The 18549-nt window shown below is 43.6% G+C and overlaps 1 protein-coding gene across 1 annotated transcript in view; it reads left to right on the top strand.

Moving 5' to 3' along the window:
• The first annotated feature begins 4309 nt into the window (after positions 1-4309).
• The window catches only part of LOC127640094 (SITS-binding protein-like), a 38430-nt gene continuing 24190 nt past the window's right edge, over positions 4310-18549 (top strand). The window contains exons 1-2 of the mRNA XM_052122489.1: positions 4310-5246; positions 7141-7312. Coding sequence (XP_051978449.1) covers positions 4776-5246; positions 7141-7312 — 643 coding nt within the window. The 5' untranslated portion in view covers positions 4310-4775. The remainder of the gene's footprint in view (positions 5247-7140; positions 7313-18549) is intronic.

Raw genomic sequence — 18549 nt, 5'->3', positions numbered from 1 at the left:
AAGTAAAAACAGGCTGTAATGCAGTTCAATGGAAAGGAGGAGGCGAGAACCGGCTTGGCAATATACATTTTAATGATAAACTTAAACAAAAGACACAAACACACACTTGACGGACATGCCCGTAAACAATCTCTCTCTCCCCCGCACCATCTTCCACAGTCTGCCTTTATCCCTCTCGGAGGCTTGATCAGCCTGATAAGGGTGTGTAGAATCACAACCTGGTCCCGCCCTCCGCCCTGTCACACAGGCCTTTTAAATAATTACTTTTGTAGGGTAGAATTATTATTTTTTAATTAATAACATGGAGTGGTGGTGGTGTAGTGGTCTAAGCACCATAACTGGTAATCTGGTAATCAGAAGGATGCTGGTTCGAGCCCCACAGCCACCACCATTGTGTCCTTGAGCAAGGCACTTAACTTCAGGTTGCTCCGGTGGGATTGTCCCTGTAATAAGGGCACTGTAAGTCGCTTTGGATAAAAGCGTCTGCCAAATGCATAAATGTAAATAAATGTAAATATTTAATAGGGTTGAAACAAAAAGTCTTATCATCCATTAATATAACTGACTTTACCTTACTAAATTAGGTTACACTAACCAAAATAATTTTAAAGGAATGTTCCGGGTTCAATACAAGTTGTCCGAGTCATCCCTTCTTTTCTTTAGAAAAAGAAGAAAATCCAGGTTCCAGTGAGGCACTTACAATGGAAGTGAATGGGGCCAATTTTTTTGGTCAAAATACTCACAGTTTAAAAAAATATAGCCACAAGACAAACAATATGTGTGTAAACATATTTTTTGTGTGATAAAATCACTTACAAACCTTTTCTGTATAAAGTTATTGCCAATTTTACAACTTTGTTACCATGACGATGTAATGTCAACAAACCCTAAAACACTAAAATGACTGTAAAAATGAAAAATGACAATTTAAACAACTTTACTGCTCAAATAATACATGGGTCTTAACAGAAAAATTCATGTAAGTGCTTTTATAAAATTATAAGCTTCACATTTCTGCCTTTAAACCCTCAATAAATTGGCCCCATTCACTTCCATTGTAAATGCTTCACTGTAACCTCCATTTGTGCTTTTTTAAAGAAAAGATGGGACGAGTCGAAAATAATTTTTGTGGTAATGTATGCGCAGCGTAGTTCTAGCGGGAAGACTAGCAGCTGTACATCATTGCACCATTAGCTGGGTAATTCCCAGCCAATCGCATGGAAGCCATTGCTTTATAAGTCTGCTCACAATCTATCACATTGCTGTTTCAGTGTGCTAACACAGCAACCTCCACCACCCCACCACCACCAGCTGAGTCCCGTCCTGCACGGGGGTAGGCTCCTCGCCCCTGCCTCCTATCTCCGGCAGGATATGACGTTACCGAGTACAACTTCTTCGGACCGCCAGACGGGCCTATGCCAAACAGAGACATTACTTTTCTGTTTTATATTCATCAAATAAATGTCATCTTAAATTTCACTCAAGTCTGCAAGTCTTCCTGATAGAAATCAACATTATGCCACAAATGCTGTTGATTGAGCTTAACTTGTATTGTATTGTCAAATTAGGTTGCACATCAGTACATTTTACTTATGTAACATGATAAATATGGTTGCCTTCTTTTTGCCCTTGCCCTTTCAAACAATATTTTACTGAATATTTTTCTTCTTTATGTAATGGCTCTTTATTTTATAAGCCTACAATAACAGACTTCTGTGATCTTCTTATTTCTTATGAGCAATCTTCAGTTCAAAGTTGGAAAGGAGCACAAAGTTAAGCCTAAACACAATGGCTGTTGACAGACAAAATTCCATAGGTACCATCACCAGTCATCCACGTTCTCATGCCATTAATCTTCGCAGTCATGGGGGGATTCCCGCTGCTTGTGCTTCATATCCTTCTGCTCACACAGTAATGCTTGTGCTTCATGCATCTGCTTTGACACATTCTTTATGATAAGTGTCATACTGTAAATTACACAGCTGATATACAGTGCACTGTAAAAACTTTCTTTAATTTTAAAGGTAAAAGACTGTAAAAATGCTACAGAAGTAAAATGTTAATTGATTAACTAATATTAACTGTAAAATATACAGTCAATATTTTTAGATACATTTTAAAAGACTATTCAGTAGTTTTTACAATAAAATGTTTTTAGATGTAAAATGTAAGATTTTCCTGTATAAGTAATGGTAACAATTTACATTATGTTTATCAAGAGATTATATGTACTTTTTACAGTAATTTATTGTTAAAATGACAGTAAAAAAAACTAATCGGGTATTCCCAGAATTCCCTGACCCATCATATTTTGTTAAAGTTTTGGGGAATAGTTATGTTTCTTCTTATTTTTAATATCAGTTACATACATTTTGGATGTTCTGTGTTATATTTGATGTAGTTTAGTTGTTTACTGCATTATTTTAATTTCACATGTGTTACACTGATGGTGTTTGGTGTTTGTGTGTTTATTGGTCATTGCTCCTGGAAAAGCCACTATTATTGATGACCTTCATGTCATCATGTGCTCTTCTGTAATTACTACAGTGATTAACAATACATTATAAAGTAAAAGGCAGATTTTTACAGTTTCAGAAGGTTAATTTTATGACATTTTTTTACTATAAATTTAACAGATTTGATTTTTTTACAGTGCCATTGAAGTCATGTAAATGACAATTTACAGTTTGTTCTGTAAAGTTGTTTTTTACTGTATTTTTAAATAATTATTCTGGCAACCACAGTTTCCAGTTTTTTTTTTTTTTGTAAAATCAACAGGATTTATTGTTATATATATATATATATATATATATATATATATATATATATATATATATATATATATATATATATTGTATACTGGTATACACTGTAATTTTTTATAAATATATATATATATATATATATATATATATATATATATTTTTTTTTTTTTTTTTTTTTAATTTATTTATTTTTTTTTACAGTGTATACCAGTCAAAAGTTTGGACACACTTGATTGAATTTGTGTTTCTTGTGACCCTTAAAATCTTTGATCTAAATGTGTATGCTTTAAATGTTTTTTTTATTATTTATTTATGCATTTGGCAGACGCTTTTATCCAAAGCGACTTACAGTGCACTTATTACAGGGACAATCCCCCCAGAGCAACCTGGAGTTAAGTGCCTTGCTCAAGGGCCCAACAGTGGCATCTTGGTGGTGCTGGGGCTTGAACCCCCAACCTCAACCACTGAGCCACCACTGCCCCACAAAATGGGGCACAAAAACACAAAATGGTTGAAGTTAGTTTTGTAGACGAATGGAAATTATGCCTTAATTTATTACAAATGTTAATACATTTGTTTTTTAAGGAAAAGCAGCCAACAAATGTCCATCATGGAAACTCCTTCAATATGGTTTAAAAAGCATCTCATGATGCACCTCATGAAGTTGGTTAAGAGAATGACCAGAGTATATCAGACACTTGAGATAAAAGCGTCCACCAAAGGAATAAATGGAAATGTACAGTAAATGTAAATGTGTGTGCAGAACTGTAATCTAGACAAAGTGTTGTTAAATTTGAAGGGGATATATTTATATAAGTGGTATTTAATTCATTAATTAATTAATTAAGTGCATTTTATTAAGTTTAATATTTTAGGTCACTATACTTGTACAGAAAAAATTATTTAACCTAAAAAAATGTGGCAACATATAAATGAACTGGTTTTAAAGTAAAAAATATTACCAAAAAAAAAAAAAATAAAAACACAAAATAAATACATTTTTTTTTACATAATGTAGTAACAGCTCCTTAAGATAACGATTGCAGCTAAATTAACACTTCTTACAGTGCGATACTCTCATATTTAATGTAGGCATGGATATGGAAATATTGAAAGAGGCTGATGCATGTTATAAGTGCTTAGGCATTCATGCATAAAGTCAATTATTTGATATAAAAGTGAGCACATCACTTTTTGCGTGCGTCTCCAATTGGCAAGCGCGTTCATTCTGTGGCTCGTGCATTACTAGAAGTGTGATCATTTGACATAAAGAAGTGGGCTTAAACATTTATTTTAGGCCATCCTTCATGAGCCTGCATTAACAGTTATATGACTTGTTTTAATATAGGGAGGACGTATGAAATATTGTAATGTTGAAGGGATTGATGCATGTAATAAGTGCAGATGAAAGTGAGCCCAGCGCTCTGGATGCGCGTGTCTCCAAATGGTATGCGCGTGCATTCTGGTGTTCGCGCAGTACGGATAGTGAGAATGGGTCACTGTTCACACGCTGCGCCCTGTACGGCCGATGACAGGGGGGCCTGGCAATCGTAAACCTCTCAGTCTCCTAATCACTTTCTCTGGTACCTTTCTGAAGAAGCAGTATGGAGTTACGTCAGAGCACCGCGCAAATGTGCAGGCCAAGCAAATAAGCGGCTACGGAGCTAATTGTAGGCATTGCTGCTAAACCCGTAAGGCGTCTCACTCCTGTGCAATCAATGCTTCAAACTTGCTGTACAAAACTTAGAAGCGGCATGCATTACATGTCTTTTTTGCTTTGGAATGTTTGTGCTGGGAGAATTGGACCTTAATCCTTTGATGTGCGGCAGCCGGTGTAGTTAGGTCAAATTCAAATTTTTAAATTCAAAAATTCGAATTCTACAACAAAGCAACGCGCCAGACTGAAGCCCCGATACACGATGAGGATTCTGCGCGTCTCAGCGGACAGAGTGACATTTTTTATCATCACTTTTGAGTAGATCTTTCTGATATTTCTGCTCTGAAATCAACATGCCTCACACTCGCAATAGGAACCCGAGTCCAATCCCAGACGTGACATGGGACACTGGATTGAAAGAGATGAACGAGACACTGAAGGGGGCTATTGCCTGTTTGGGAGTTGCTGTCTTTTTTGTCATGACAATTGGGATCATTTATTGGCAAGTTGTGGATCAGCCCAACAAGAACTGGATCCTGAAGGGGAGTTTTAGTGGGCTTATTTGGGAGAGACGGACGCAAACTCTGGTCATTCAGACATTGACTGAGGACAAGACTTTTGCGGAGATTGACGTGGGGAATGTGGGGAACCCTGATATTGAGGTTCCGTTTGTGAGGAACATGTGCTGGCTCAACAAAACCGAATTCTGCTACACGTGGGATTCGGTCGCAGAGGTGGAGATATCTTTGCAAACAGAGGGGGAATCAGATACCGAGTGCTACAGTGTAACCTGGACCCCAATTCACTGTCATGTGGACCTGAAGGTACAATGTTGTTAGAATGACTTTAAACTATTGTGTAGCTGTCTTGAATAAGAATGAACATTTTAATATGACTTCTGAACTGGTGTTGTTCAGAATCAATGTTATAAATCAAAAAAGTATTAACTTTGCCTTTCTTCTGTCAATAATAATAATAATAATAATAATATTAATACATGTTTTCATATAAATATTCCAGGTTTAATACAAGTTAAGCTTAGTCAACAGCATTTGTGGAAAAATATTGATTACCAGAAATATGAATTGCTACTCTCAGAAAACAAAAATAACTTACAATGGCAGTTAATGGGGCCAATCTGAAATAAATAAATAAAATACTCACTGTTTCAAAAGCAGTCAAGTACAACCACAAAACGTAAACAATATGCATGTTAACCTGATTTTAGCTTGATAAAATTGCTTATTAACATTTTACATGTAAAGTTATATCTAATTTACAACTTCTTTGCCATATTGATGTCTAAAACCTAAAACGTGAAGTCTAAAACCTAAAACAAAGAATAAATGTGTGCTTTTATAAAATTATAATCTTCACATTTCTGCCTGTAAACCGTCCAAAAATTGTCCCAATTCACTTCCATTGTTCCATCGATTTTATTTTTTTATTTGTTTTATAGAAAAGGAGGGACGAGTTGATTCATATTTTTTTTTTTGTAGCAATCAATATTGTCACAAATGCTGTCGGTTGATCTTACCTTGTATTGATCCTGGAATATTCCTCTAAAGCAGTGCTTAAAGATTACAAGACTTCAATAACCACTTTAGACAAAGATTCAGTACATTTCACAGATTTCAAATGAGACAGGCGTTCTTTGTTCAGTGAGAGCTTAATCTAAACGCACTTCCGAAGTTTTTTGAACAATTAATCCCTTCATTTCCCACATTTCCTACTTCAGTAATGCTTAGTCATGTGCTATTTCAAATTGAAGCCCAAGAACACATTGTTCAGTCAATTCCTTTGATGTAAAGGTATTCTGCACCTGTTTTCATGTGTTATGAGCGCAGAAAGCTGCTTACATAAATGCATGAATTATGCTGTTATGTGCACGGATTATGCTCACTCATGGACAGTGTTGGGAAAGTTACTTCAAAAAGTAATCCATTATGAATTACTAACTACTTTTCTTAATTTTAATCAGATTACTCTACTGATTACTTTTTGAAATATTAATCACATTATGCATTACCTTTAAGTTACTTTCTTAAACACTTGTCACAATTTTCTTTTTCACGCAACAAATTCAAAATAATGTGTATTTTCTGCTTGTTCGTTGTCGTACACCCTTAAGCTGTAACAGAAACGCAATCAGAGATTAATTTACATTTCAAGTGTATTACAGTATATAAATATTTTTTTAGGAATATTTCTAACCCAAGCAATGTACTTAAAGTAATTACTTTCATTGATAGTCATTAATCTGATTACATGAATTGAAAACGTAATGTGCTACATTACTTTTTGTAATTCAAAGTAATTTGATTACTGTAACAAAAATATTTTCTCAACAGGAGTAAAAATATTACGATTTTCCTAAGTTTGACCCCATAAAGTTTAACTAGTTTAACTAACCATAAAGTCGAACCCCATACCCTAAACCTTACCATGAGTTTTATAGGAAATATATTTTGTGTAACACTGAGGAAAGAAAACATTGTTGTTTGGAATGAGATGAGGGAAGCTTGTTATTCACATACATCAGTCATTTGTATTACATAAATAAACATGTATTGAAATGTGTTCACTGACGTTTCCTTTCTTAAAATAAAGTGTTGAATATGAGGCTAACTAAAATTTGACCAGGTTTTTATTTCGAGTTGTCATGAGATTGTATTGGACATCCTTAGATTTTTCTATTGAATTCTCTATCTCTCTCAGGACTGCTTCTCCATGGTGAATATGTCATGGTACGGAGGTGCCAGTGTCCGTGCGCCCCACTGGCCGATTAACGATGCCAACATTTCTATGCAACCCTTCAAAGTCAGTGGCCTTCGGGACAGCCCCTCTGGCTTCGGATCAGTTTTAGAGCGCTACTTCTTGGGATCTTCAGGTAAGCAAAGAGGAGCTCCTTATCAGCAACAGCCCCCCCCCATTCAATGAGGTCACCCTGTTCTTTCACACAATGTTGGTCTGGAAACGTATCCACATGTGACTATGTACCCAATGCAAAACTGCCTCTGGCCTGAGATCACGTGACCTACTGTACATAGAGAGCTTACACAATACGGTCGGTTACTTATGCTTAGTGAAAGATTGCAAAAAAAGAACAGCAGACTTGTGTCTAAAATGAAGCCATTGGTATCTGTCAGCAGTTACATAGTGTTTCTATTGAGAATGAATTAAACAAACAAGTCCAGAGGCAGATATAAATAAACAGTGTGTTTATGTCTGGCTGATAGTTTGATTGCAGAGAAGGTGGACGGATGTTTATGGACAGATGCATAGTGCTTGCAGACCTTCTTAAAAGCCACTTTCTTATAGTTTTTGGGTCATAGACGTATTTCACAATGGATGACTAAGTGCAAGTATTTTTTAAATTGTAATATTTAATATTTTAAAAACCCAACAACATTGAATCTTACATTTGAAGACCCAGTGAAATGGTTTGATAAGCACAGTTTTCATTCCTGTGTTGATAATTCGAATTGAATCAAGAAATTATTGGTTAACAAATTAATAGTTGCTAAAGGAAATTAAGTACAAGGGTTAGTGCAACCAAAGGCAGTTGGTAAAATAATTTACGACAAGGGGACGTCGTCATTTGATAGAGCATTTTATTCAATAAAATTTGTGTAGTAAAAGATTAGGCACGTTAATTTAGTTTGATTAATTATATAACAATTAACGTGTTAAAAAAATAACGCAACTAATCATGTCCTCTGACCCTTATCTAAATACCATAATAAAAGTATGTATTTCCCTACAATCGGAGCATTTCAAGTTTGAAGTACTGTATATGTAACTTTCTTTACAAGCCGCATCAGCAGGGGGCAGTCACCACACCTCAACAAACCTCACAAGCAGCACAGCCACGCAGGACACGCTCTTGACACCTGGACGAAGCACAATAGAATGCAGGGATAGTGAGGTGCTATTTTCAAAGTTTAAACTACGCATAAACGCAGTGTTTATGACTATAAAAAATCATTGAAAATCTCCAAAAGTCTGACACTTATGTATATAAATTGACAATTTTAAATAGTGTAGACGGAATGCAAGAGCGCATCCTGTGACAACAACAATATATATATAAATTATTTTAAGCATTATTAATTATTCTTATTGAATAATTTATCTTAGGGCCGTTCTCAGTAGATATGGATATATGTGATTATGTGTGATTGATTCATTTATATAATCGGCATGTCGTGTAATTCATTTTATTACATATTTTAACCGATTGACTGCCCTAAATTTAGACTATTTTTATGGAAGAGAAAAAACACAACATTGAAATGTGTATATCTGCTAACAGTTAATTTGGTCAATGTTTAAGATTACCAAAAGGCAATAAATTCCTAGCTTCCCAGAAGCACTCTGGCCTTCATTACTGGCATGAAGGAAGTTTGAAACCAACAAGACTCTTCCTAGAATTGGACATCTGGCTAAATTTGGTATTCCGAGAATCTCTGAGGTCAGGGAGGTGAGCAAGAGCCCAGTGGCTTCATATCACCTGTGAAGATATGAGAGAACCTGCCAGAAGAACAACTATTACATAATCAGAACACTATAATAAAGCGTGCAGACAAAAGCTACTTCTGTGTGAAAGGTACACTCACCGATCACTTTATTAGGTACACCTGTACACCTACTTACTGTATTCATGCAATTATCTAATCAGCCAATCGTGTGGCAGCAGTGCAGTGCATAAAATCCTGCAGATATGGATCAGGAGCTTCAGTTAATGATCACATCAACCATCAGAATGTTGAAAAATGTGAACTCATTTATTTGAACTGTAACTGTTGATCTCCTGGGATTTTCAAGCACAACAGTCTCTAGAATTTACTCAGAATGATGCCAAAAACAAAAAACATCCAGTGAGCGGCAATTCTGCGGCTGGTAATGTCTTGTTGACAAGAGAGGTCAATGGAAAATGGCCAGACTGTTTCAAACTGACAGAAAGGCTACAGTAGCTCAGATAACCACTCTGTGCAATTGCTCTGTACAACACGTCGAACCTTGAGGCGGATGGACTACAACAGCAGAAGAACACGTTGGGCACTTTTTTTAGGACCATATTGTTCCACACATTTAATCAGCTGTTCCTGTATCTGTAAAAATCAGGGCAGTCTCATGAGGGAGGTGTCACCTTAGCAACGTTTTCTCTGCATCATGAAAATGTCATGCCTTTCTCACCTCAGTTCGGACGATTCCGTCACGGGCTCTGCAATCTTCTGGTATTTTCACGTGTGTTTAACTGCAATATGTTTCAATATACTTATAATATTAGTTTATTTACATCATTCTAGTGATGTCAGTTTTGTCAAACGCGTGTGGAGGAAATAATATGAGCATGTAGCATACAGTTTTAGGGGTGGGAGGATGGGGATGCATTTTCATGCTTTTTTGTGCTTAGCTGATGACATAAGTACAGTTATGATAATTTATATAAAAAAAAGCTCTTAAAAGCACTATAAAAGTATTCCACTCATACTGCATTCGAAGACCTCTGAAGTCACACAATAGCTCTGTGTGAGGAACAGAGTGACTGTGAAGGTTTTAAGGTACATTTTCAATTTCAGGTAACGAATATTCGGAATGCAGCAATGTGTGATTATGTTGTTGAATCTATCAAGTAATACAATTGGAATGTATTTGCAAAACATGCTTTTAAAAAGTGGTACGAAAACTGTATGTAGTGTAAATGGACAATATGCAATTACTCCTCGTTCTTCGGATCACCAGGCGTGCCATGAGCAGTTTGTGTGGGTGGGCAGCTGGTACCTAAACATGGATACCACTCTGAGCTGAGACACTTTCACACTCACATAGCACATCGTCACCCTCACTCAATCCGGCAATTAATAACCCTATTTACCCAACACAGTCACGTTGCTTTTTCATGCAGTTGCACTTTCAGCAGCGTCCCAGAATAAGATTAAAGCAAAAGGGCATGACATCAGCTAAGGACATAATATTCATCATGTGACATAAACAAAGGCCTTTTTTGATTTCCTAGATCTCTGTTTGCATAAGACTGCCAAGCGTTATGTAACGGCATGAGCAGTTTAACGGAAAGGGTCGCATGATTTTAATCCCTTTTCCACCTGGCTAGAGGGTGGCCTTGATTTCGGAGACCTCTGAAAGCCCTCTTTAATTGGTTCACTTTAAAGAGAGAAATGTTGAGATTCCTGCCAATGCAGCTGTCTTTGTTGCCAAGTAACCGCAGACACATCACTGTATATAGTGCCCAGTGGCATAACAATGACAATCATGTTGGCTCAGATTCGAAAGGCGAGCTGGCAGCTGCCCGTGTCCACAGCTTGGCTTCTACTGGTCGGCAGTGTGATGATAATGGAGATAATTGTTTTTCCTAGGTTGCTGTTCTGCAGCCGAATGGCATGTTGTTGTGCTGACCTGTAAAATTAGCCCCTTGTGACCCAGGGCAAACCCAAAGTTAAACTTTTCAGCATTGTATATTTACATTTAGGAAATGAGAGCATGGTTTTAAACAGTAGGTGATGTGAAGCTTCGGTCATGCAAATACCGAACACTGTCAAATATCTTTGTCCACCTTGTTGATGCAAGACATTATTGAAGTGTCCGGACAAGTTGTGTCCTTTACTGGGATTGTTGACACTCGTGTCTGGTTCACCATGATGACTCTTATCCATATCCACTCGATACTATCTCTTAAAAAGATTTGTACCAATTCCATGCTGTGATTTGTACTCCTTTAATAAAGAATCTAGCGTAAGTGTAAATTCTGACAATTAAGCACAAATTACCACCCAATTCTCATTAACGAATAGTTTTTTTTTTTACAATTCTCATTGTTTTCAGTGATGATTCTCATTACCTTAACACAGTCAAATTTAAATGAGCAAAATGAAAGACAGTACCAAGGAACAAGAACAGACTGACTACTAACTAAACTCATCAAACAATACAAGAGGGTAGAGAGCTCAATATATAGGCAAGACACATGAGGTACAGGTTAAGGCAATTAACATAACAAGGACAAAAATGAGGGAGAGTGACAAGGGGTAATGAGGAGGTGAGGACAGGGAAGCCCACAGCTGATAGAGACACAGCCAGTTACACATAGACACAACAAAACACAAAACAGACCAGGGAGGGTGGGGGAGATCAGGGGGATGGTCTGGGCCAGGTTGAATGTGGACCAGAAGAGCTGAGCAGACTAGGCAACCAGGACAAAACCGGCAGAGAACTTGTGAGGGGTCAGACTGGGTGATGGCGGCCATTAAGAACTGAATAGGGGTCTGACTTGAATTGGGCGACTGCTGGACAGGGGTCTGACTGGATGGCCGCAGATGAAGTGTCAGGCTGGGCAGCAGCTGGCTCGGATCCCACCTGGAATGCTGCAGCAGACCCGGATGTGGGTGGAAAGAGCAGAGGGCTCCTTCGCCTCCTGGCAGTCCGCAGCGGACAGAGAAAACTAGTCTTTGCCGGTCGCAGGAGGCTGGGCAGACTGGATGGGGACCGCTGGTGACGGGACGGGCTCCTCGACGGGCTCCTCGATGGCCATGGGGAACTGGACGGCTGTCCTGGCGGTCAGCAGCAGCCTCCAGCGGCCTCCTCTGCCTCCTGGCAATTAGCCGCATCTGCTGCCGGTGAGAGAGTGTTGTTGACCTCGGGCTGGGATGAAGGATGGAAGTCCTTCGAGGCACAGGCTGAGATAAACTCATCCCATTTCAAGGCAAACTTAATCGTAGTGGCAAGACTGGGGACTGGAGAGGCTCGTCATTGGTCACAGTATACTGGATGGGCTCATCAATTGCCACAGGTAAAGAGAAAACTAAATCAAAACATGAACTAGAGTAAGGAAAATAACTAGGAACAAGACGGGGGAGGGAACAAGATGGGGACGGGATTGAATACTAACTAAACTCACAAAACGATCTGATGAATACAACAGGGAAAATGCACAATATATGGGCAAGACACATGAGGAAAAGGTGAAAGCAATTAACATAACATGGACTAAAGAGGGAGAGTGACAAGGGTAACGAGGAGGCGGGGACAGTGAAGTACATGGCTCACAGAAACACAGATGCATCCGACAAACACACACAAACCGAAAAACAGAGAGGGACCGGAGGGCAGACAGAACAGGGTCATGACAATATGGACCACAATATAACCACAAACACTTCATCAACACATATTTGACAAAATAGGACAAGGACATTTTCTTCACAAGTTTCATGAGCATCTTTTCTTCTTTTTTTCCTTATGGTGGAAAATCACCAAACTTTGCATGCATGAAGTAGTTTTGGGATGAATGGGTTGTGTATGGTCTCATAACAACTATAGTGTTTAGATTTGTGCTATGCTGTTTGAGCTAGAAACTTACATATTGTTTTCAATTATAAATATACTCCCAGGAAAGAAGAGATAATGAAAATGATTACTATTTATAGATTATCTTTGAATTTCTTGACTATTCTTGGAAAATGAAGCATCTTCAAACATTTTTATCAGACGTCCTGAACTGATCTAGGCATTGATCAACCTTCAAATTGATTTTGTTAGGCCTATAATGTGTGATGGTAATGACATTTTACACTTTTTGGAGAAAAAGTTGATTAAACATTGGACACAACAAGTAAGCCAGCAGTCAATTTACTTGGAAGTATAAAAACTACATGAAAATTCCCAAAAATGAACTGGTTTGGTAATGGCACCATATAAACTTACTCTCAGATCATGATGTCAAATCTTTAAAATTGATTTCATTCATGATATTCAAACTGTCAATAAATATTAGGAAAAGCAATACACAATTAAAAGGCTATTATAATCAATCCTTTAAAACTAGAATGATTGCTAGCATTGTTTATTCTTTCAAATCTTCATACGGGATAGATATTTTCCCATAGTAACCGCTAGTTACTAGTAACTGTTGCATATGCAACATAAACAAAATACTAAATTATTAGTAATTCAAGCCGTTTGGTTACGTATGTAACCTCCGTTCCCCGAGGGAGGGAACGACACGTTGTGTCGGAGAAGCGACACTAGGGGTCTCTCTTGAACTCCACTACTTTACCTTGACGTCAGGAAAAGGGTGCTGGGCGCAAGCTATCCACCCGGCCGGTCGGTCTACGTGTTACCGAGTTCTACGGGCTCGGACCTGACAAAACACGAGACGCAACCGACTTAACGCGGAGGTTTTAAAACCTCGCGAAGGTGTTGGGTGTTGCCCAACCCGCGGCTCTACAGATGTCTGCTAGGGAGGTGCCCTTGGCCAGTGCCCACGAGGACGCAACACCCCTTGTTGAGTGAGCTCGGACCCGCAAGGGTAGGGGCACGGCCTGGGTGTGATAAGCCAGTGTGATGGCGTCGACAACCCAGTGGGCGAGCCTCTGTTTGGAGACGGCATTCCCTTTCTGCCATCCCCCAAAGCAGATAAAGAGCTGCTCAGAGCGTCTGGTGCTCTGTGTGCGGTCTAGGTAAATGCGCAGGGCGCGCACTGGACACAGCAACGAAAGGGCTGGGTCTGCCTCCTCCCGGGGCAGCGCTTGCAGGTTCACTACCTGATCTCGGAATGGTGTGGTAGGAACCTTGGGCACATAGCCCGGTCTCGGTCTTTGGATCACAGACGTATCTGCCGGACCGAACTCCAGGCAAGTGTCTCTGACAGAGAACGCTTGCAGGTCCCCGACCCTCTTGATGGAGGCGAGCGCGATCAGCAGGGCCGTCTTAAGAGAGAGGCCCTGAGTCCAACTGATTCGAGCGGCTCGAAGGGAGGTCTCTGGAGTCCTGCCAAGACTACCGAGAGATCCCAGGAGGGAACTAGGCCTGGCCGGGAGGGATTCAACCTCCGGGCGCCTCTCAGGCCAAAGACTTGCCGTCTACAAGATCGTGGTGGGCAGCGATAGCGGCAACATACACCTTGAGGGTGGACGGGGACAGCCTCCTGTCCAGCCTCTCCTGTAGGAACAGAAGCACTGACCTAATCGCGCATCTCTGTGGGTCTTCGGCTCGGGAAGAACACCAATCTGCGAACAAGCACCACTTTAGGGCGTAAAGGTGCCTGGTAGAGGGGGCTCTGGCTTGGTTGATTGTATTCACAACGGTTGCCGGTAAGCCGGCTAGCTCTTCCGCGTCCCATCCAGGGACCAGATGTGGAGGTTCCAGAGGTCTGGGCGCGGGTGCCAGAGCGTGCCCCATCCCTGAGAGAGGAGGTCCTTTCTCAGGGGAATCCGCCAGGGAGGAGCTGTCGCGTGGAGCCTGAGTTCCGAGAACCAAATCCGAGTGGGCCAGTAGGGGGCCACCAACGTGACTTGCTCCTCGTCCTCCCTGACCTTGCACAGCACCGGTGCAAGAAGGCTCACTGGGGGAAATGCGTACTTGTGCAGCCCCGAGGGCCAGCTGTGTGCCAGCGCGTCTGTCCCGAGGGGAGCCTCTGTTAGGGTGTACCAGAGCGGGCAGTGGGAGGTTTCCTGGGCGGCGAACAGGTCTACCTGGGCCTTGCCAAACCGTTCCCAAATCAGCTGGACCGACTGGGGGTGAAGCCTCCACTCCCTGCCGGGCAGGCGTTGTCGTGATAGCGCGTCCGCTACGACGTTGAGCTTGCCGGGGATGTGAGTGGCACGCAGCGACTTGAGTCGCTGCTGGCTCCATAGGAGCAGACGGCGGGCGAGTTGTGACATGTGGCGGGAGCGTACGCCGCCTTGGCGATTTATGTACGCCACCACCGTGGTGCTGTCCGATCTCACGAGGACATGTTTGTCCCGAACTAATGGGAGGAACTTCCTGAGAGCAAGAAGGAGGTGGTAAGCCTCCGGACCGGGAGGCGACGGTTGTGACCAGAACGCGTCAGGACACCTGCTGCAGGGGCACTCCTGCCCGTAGAAAGCAGAGGTCTGTCCAGGGTCGGAGTGATTTGAGGCAGGCGGGGGTGATCCTTACCCGATGCGTGCCGTGGTGCCATGCTTGTCTCGGGACTCGAGTCTGGAGCCAGTGCTGGAGTGGTCTCATATGCATCAACCCCAATGGCGCGACCGCCGCGGAGGACGCCATATGCCCCAGGAGACTCTGGAAAAGTTTTAAAGGGACCACTGTGCCTGGCTTGAAGGAAGCGAGGCAGTCCAGCACCAACTGAGCACGCTTGCTCGTGAGGCGTGCTGTCATTGAGACTGAGTCTAACTCCAACCCGAGAAAAGAGATGCTCTGAACCGGAGTGAGCTTGCTCTTTTCCCAGTTGACCTGAAGCCCCAAGCGGCTGAGGTGCCGGAGCACCTGGTATCTGTGTGTGCATAGTAACTCTCGAGAGTGTGCTAGGATGAGCCAGTCATCGAGGTAGTTGAGAATGCAGATGCCGGCTACTTGTAGCGGGGCAAGGGCCGCCTCTGCGACTTTCGTGAAGACGCGAGGGGACAGAGACAGGCCGAAGGGGAGGACTTTGTACTGAAACGCCTGGCCGTCGGACGCGAACCGTAAGAAGGGTCGGTGTCGTGGCAGAATTGAGACGTGGAAGTACGCGTCCTTCAGGTCTACCGCTGCGAACCAATCTAGATGCTGAACTCCAGCCAGAATATTTCTCTGCGTGAGCATTTTAAATGGGAGTTTTAACAAGGCCCGATTGAAAACTCGCAAGTCCAGGATTGGTCGTAAGCCACCACATTCTTGGGTACAATGAAGTAAGGGCTGTAGAAACCCATCCTCATTTCGGTTGGAGGGACGGGCTCTACCGCGCCCTTGGCTAAGAGGGTCGCGATTTCCGTGCACAGGGAACTGGCATGCTCGCTGTGTACTGCGGAAAAGCGGACGCCCCTGAAGGGGGGCGGGAGCCGGGCAAACTGAATTGCGTAACCGAGTCGAATGGTCCGGTGCAGCCAGCGTGATGCGTTGGGAAGTGAAAGCCACGCTTCCCAGCTCTGCGCCATGGGCACCAAAGGGACGAGTATTTTGGACGTACCCGGCGGGGCATCGCAGCGGGACGGAACAGGTAATGCAGCGTCGGGCGGCTTCGTTGCAGCCTGAGGCTGAGGTGCTGAGAATAGACTCAAAGCACTTACCTTGCTCCTCGCGCCCGGCAGGGGGCGGGTTCTTGACTGAGGAGGAGGTCTGATGTTGGCGTCCTCTGGACTCGTCTGAACCGGCCGGCCGGGGGACAGTCGTGGGCAGGCGGAAGGCGGGATCGCCGCTTCCGGTGTACCGGGACTGTTGTGATCTGAAAGCACATTGCTGTGAAAACGGCATTTGCGGGCCAGGTGACCCAGAGGCAAAGGAAATAGCTCTTTTATTGAGAATGTGGGTACCACAGCCCCCGTCAGGGGGTGTGGCAAATGAAAAAACAAAGGATTCTCCTCCCGGCCCTCCACCGGGGGACAGAGCGGTCTTACCACCTCCGCAGCTAACGTCTTCGGCTCTGGGTCGGCTTTCTCAGGAACGCTTGGGAGCCTTCCGGGTCCTGGAGGGGGTTCGTGAGACAGGGGGCTTGCACCGCCTGCGGAGTGCTCGACACTGGGGCTGAGAGCTGGTTTCCTCGCAGGGGTACGCCCTCGGCGAGCAGACGGGGCAGGGCCCGTAGCAGCAGGTCTGCGGCGGGGCATGATGTGCAAAATGGCCTCCGTCTGCTTCTTCACCGCGGAGAATTGTTAGGCGAAGTCCTTGACGGTGTCACCGAAAAGGCCGATCTGGGAGATAGGTGCGTCCAGGAAGCGGTTCTTGTCAGCCTCATGCATCTCGACCATGTTGAGTCAAAGATGGCGTTCCTGGACCACTAGGGTGGCCATCGTCTGTCCGAGTGCCTGCGCTGTGGCCTTCGTTGCTCTCAGGGCGAGGTCGGTCGCTGAGCGCAGTTCCTGCAGCACATCAGGATCAGGTCCACCCCCGTGCATGTTTCTGAGAGCTTTGGCCTGGTGGACTTGCAGGAGGGCCATCGCATGCAGGGTGTAGGCCTTCGCGTTGAGCGAGGATGTTGTCCTACAGGGCTTGGATGGGAGTACGGGGCGACCCCGCCAGGAGGTAGGGCTACCGGGGCATAGATGGTGCGCAACTGCCCTATCGACCTGGGGAATCGCGTCGTACCCGTGGCGCTCTCCGCCGTCGAGGGTGGAGAGAGTGGAGCGGGTGGCACCTAGACGAGCGGAGAGCGGGGCTCTCCACGTAGACGTCAGCTCATCATGCACCTCCGGGAAGAAAGGGACCGGGGGGATGCGAGGCCGCGAACAGCGCGCTGCCCCCAGGAACCAATCATCCAACCAAGAAGGCTGTGGGGAGGATGGAGGGTTCCAATCCAACCCCACGCTCAAGGCGGCCCGGGCAAGCATGTCGGACATCTGAGCGTCAGCCTCAGCCTGGGCCTGCTGGCCCGAGGCGGCAGTCCAGGGGAGTCCTCGGCATCAGACACCGCGACTCTCCGATGCAGCGGCGAGCTCATCTGCTTCGGACTCGGGAGGATAGACAGCCAGGCCGTGAGGCGAAGCTGCTATCGCCACGAAGCGTGGACAGAGACCAGCGAGCGTGTCGGGGAACGGGAGGTTCGAGGGGGTTACCCGGCGAAACTGCACCCGCTGCCGCCTCAAATCGCCCCAGCGCCAACCGCACCGTCCTCAATCCCGTGGGAAGAAGGAGCAATGCGGGGTGCAGCTGGGGTGGCTTGCTTTCTGTTGAAAGCAAGCCGCGACCGCAACGTGGTCATGGTCATGTTCTCGCAGTGAGAACATGAACCATCCACAAACGCCGCCTCGGTGTGAACGCGGCCCAAACACACGAGACAGCGCCTGTGGCCGTCTGAAGCGGAGAGCACTCTACCGCATCCAGGAACGACACAGGGGCGGAAAGGCATCTTGAAAAAGACTCAACGCCGCTGTGTTTGCTCTTTTAGAGGAAATTACTCTTTTAGTAAAAACTCTTTTAATACACAGTGTGTGTGTGTATGTGTCTGCGCTGTCGAAGCGCTCAGGGGCAACAATGCATGCCGTGCAATGAGAAGGAGAAAGCCGCTGTTGTGCGCCGTCAAGATCCAACAGCATGCAGATCGTCAGAGGAAAACAGGAACGTTTGAGTGGTGTGTAACTCGCAGCAAACTGCAGACAGACCATCGGCTCTGAAGAAATTTTCTGACTAAACTTCCGTATTTGCCCCGCT

The sequence above is a fragment of the Xyrauchen texanus genome, chromosome 49 (assembly GCF_025860055.1).
Source record: "Xyrauchen texanus isolate HMW12.3.18 chromosome 49, RBS_HiC_50CHRs, whole genome shotgun sequence".
NCBI classification, from domain to species: Eukaryota; Metazoa; Chordata; class Actinopteri; order Cypriniformes; family Catostomidae; genus Xyrauchen; species Xyrauchen texanus.
The sequence above is the reverse complement of the archived record's forward strand: the minus strand, read 5'-3'. Positions and strand labels throughout refer to the sequence as shown.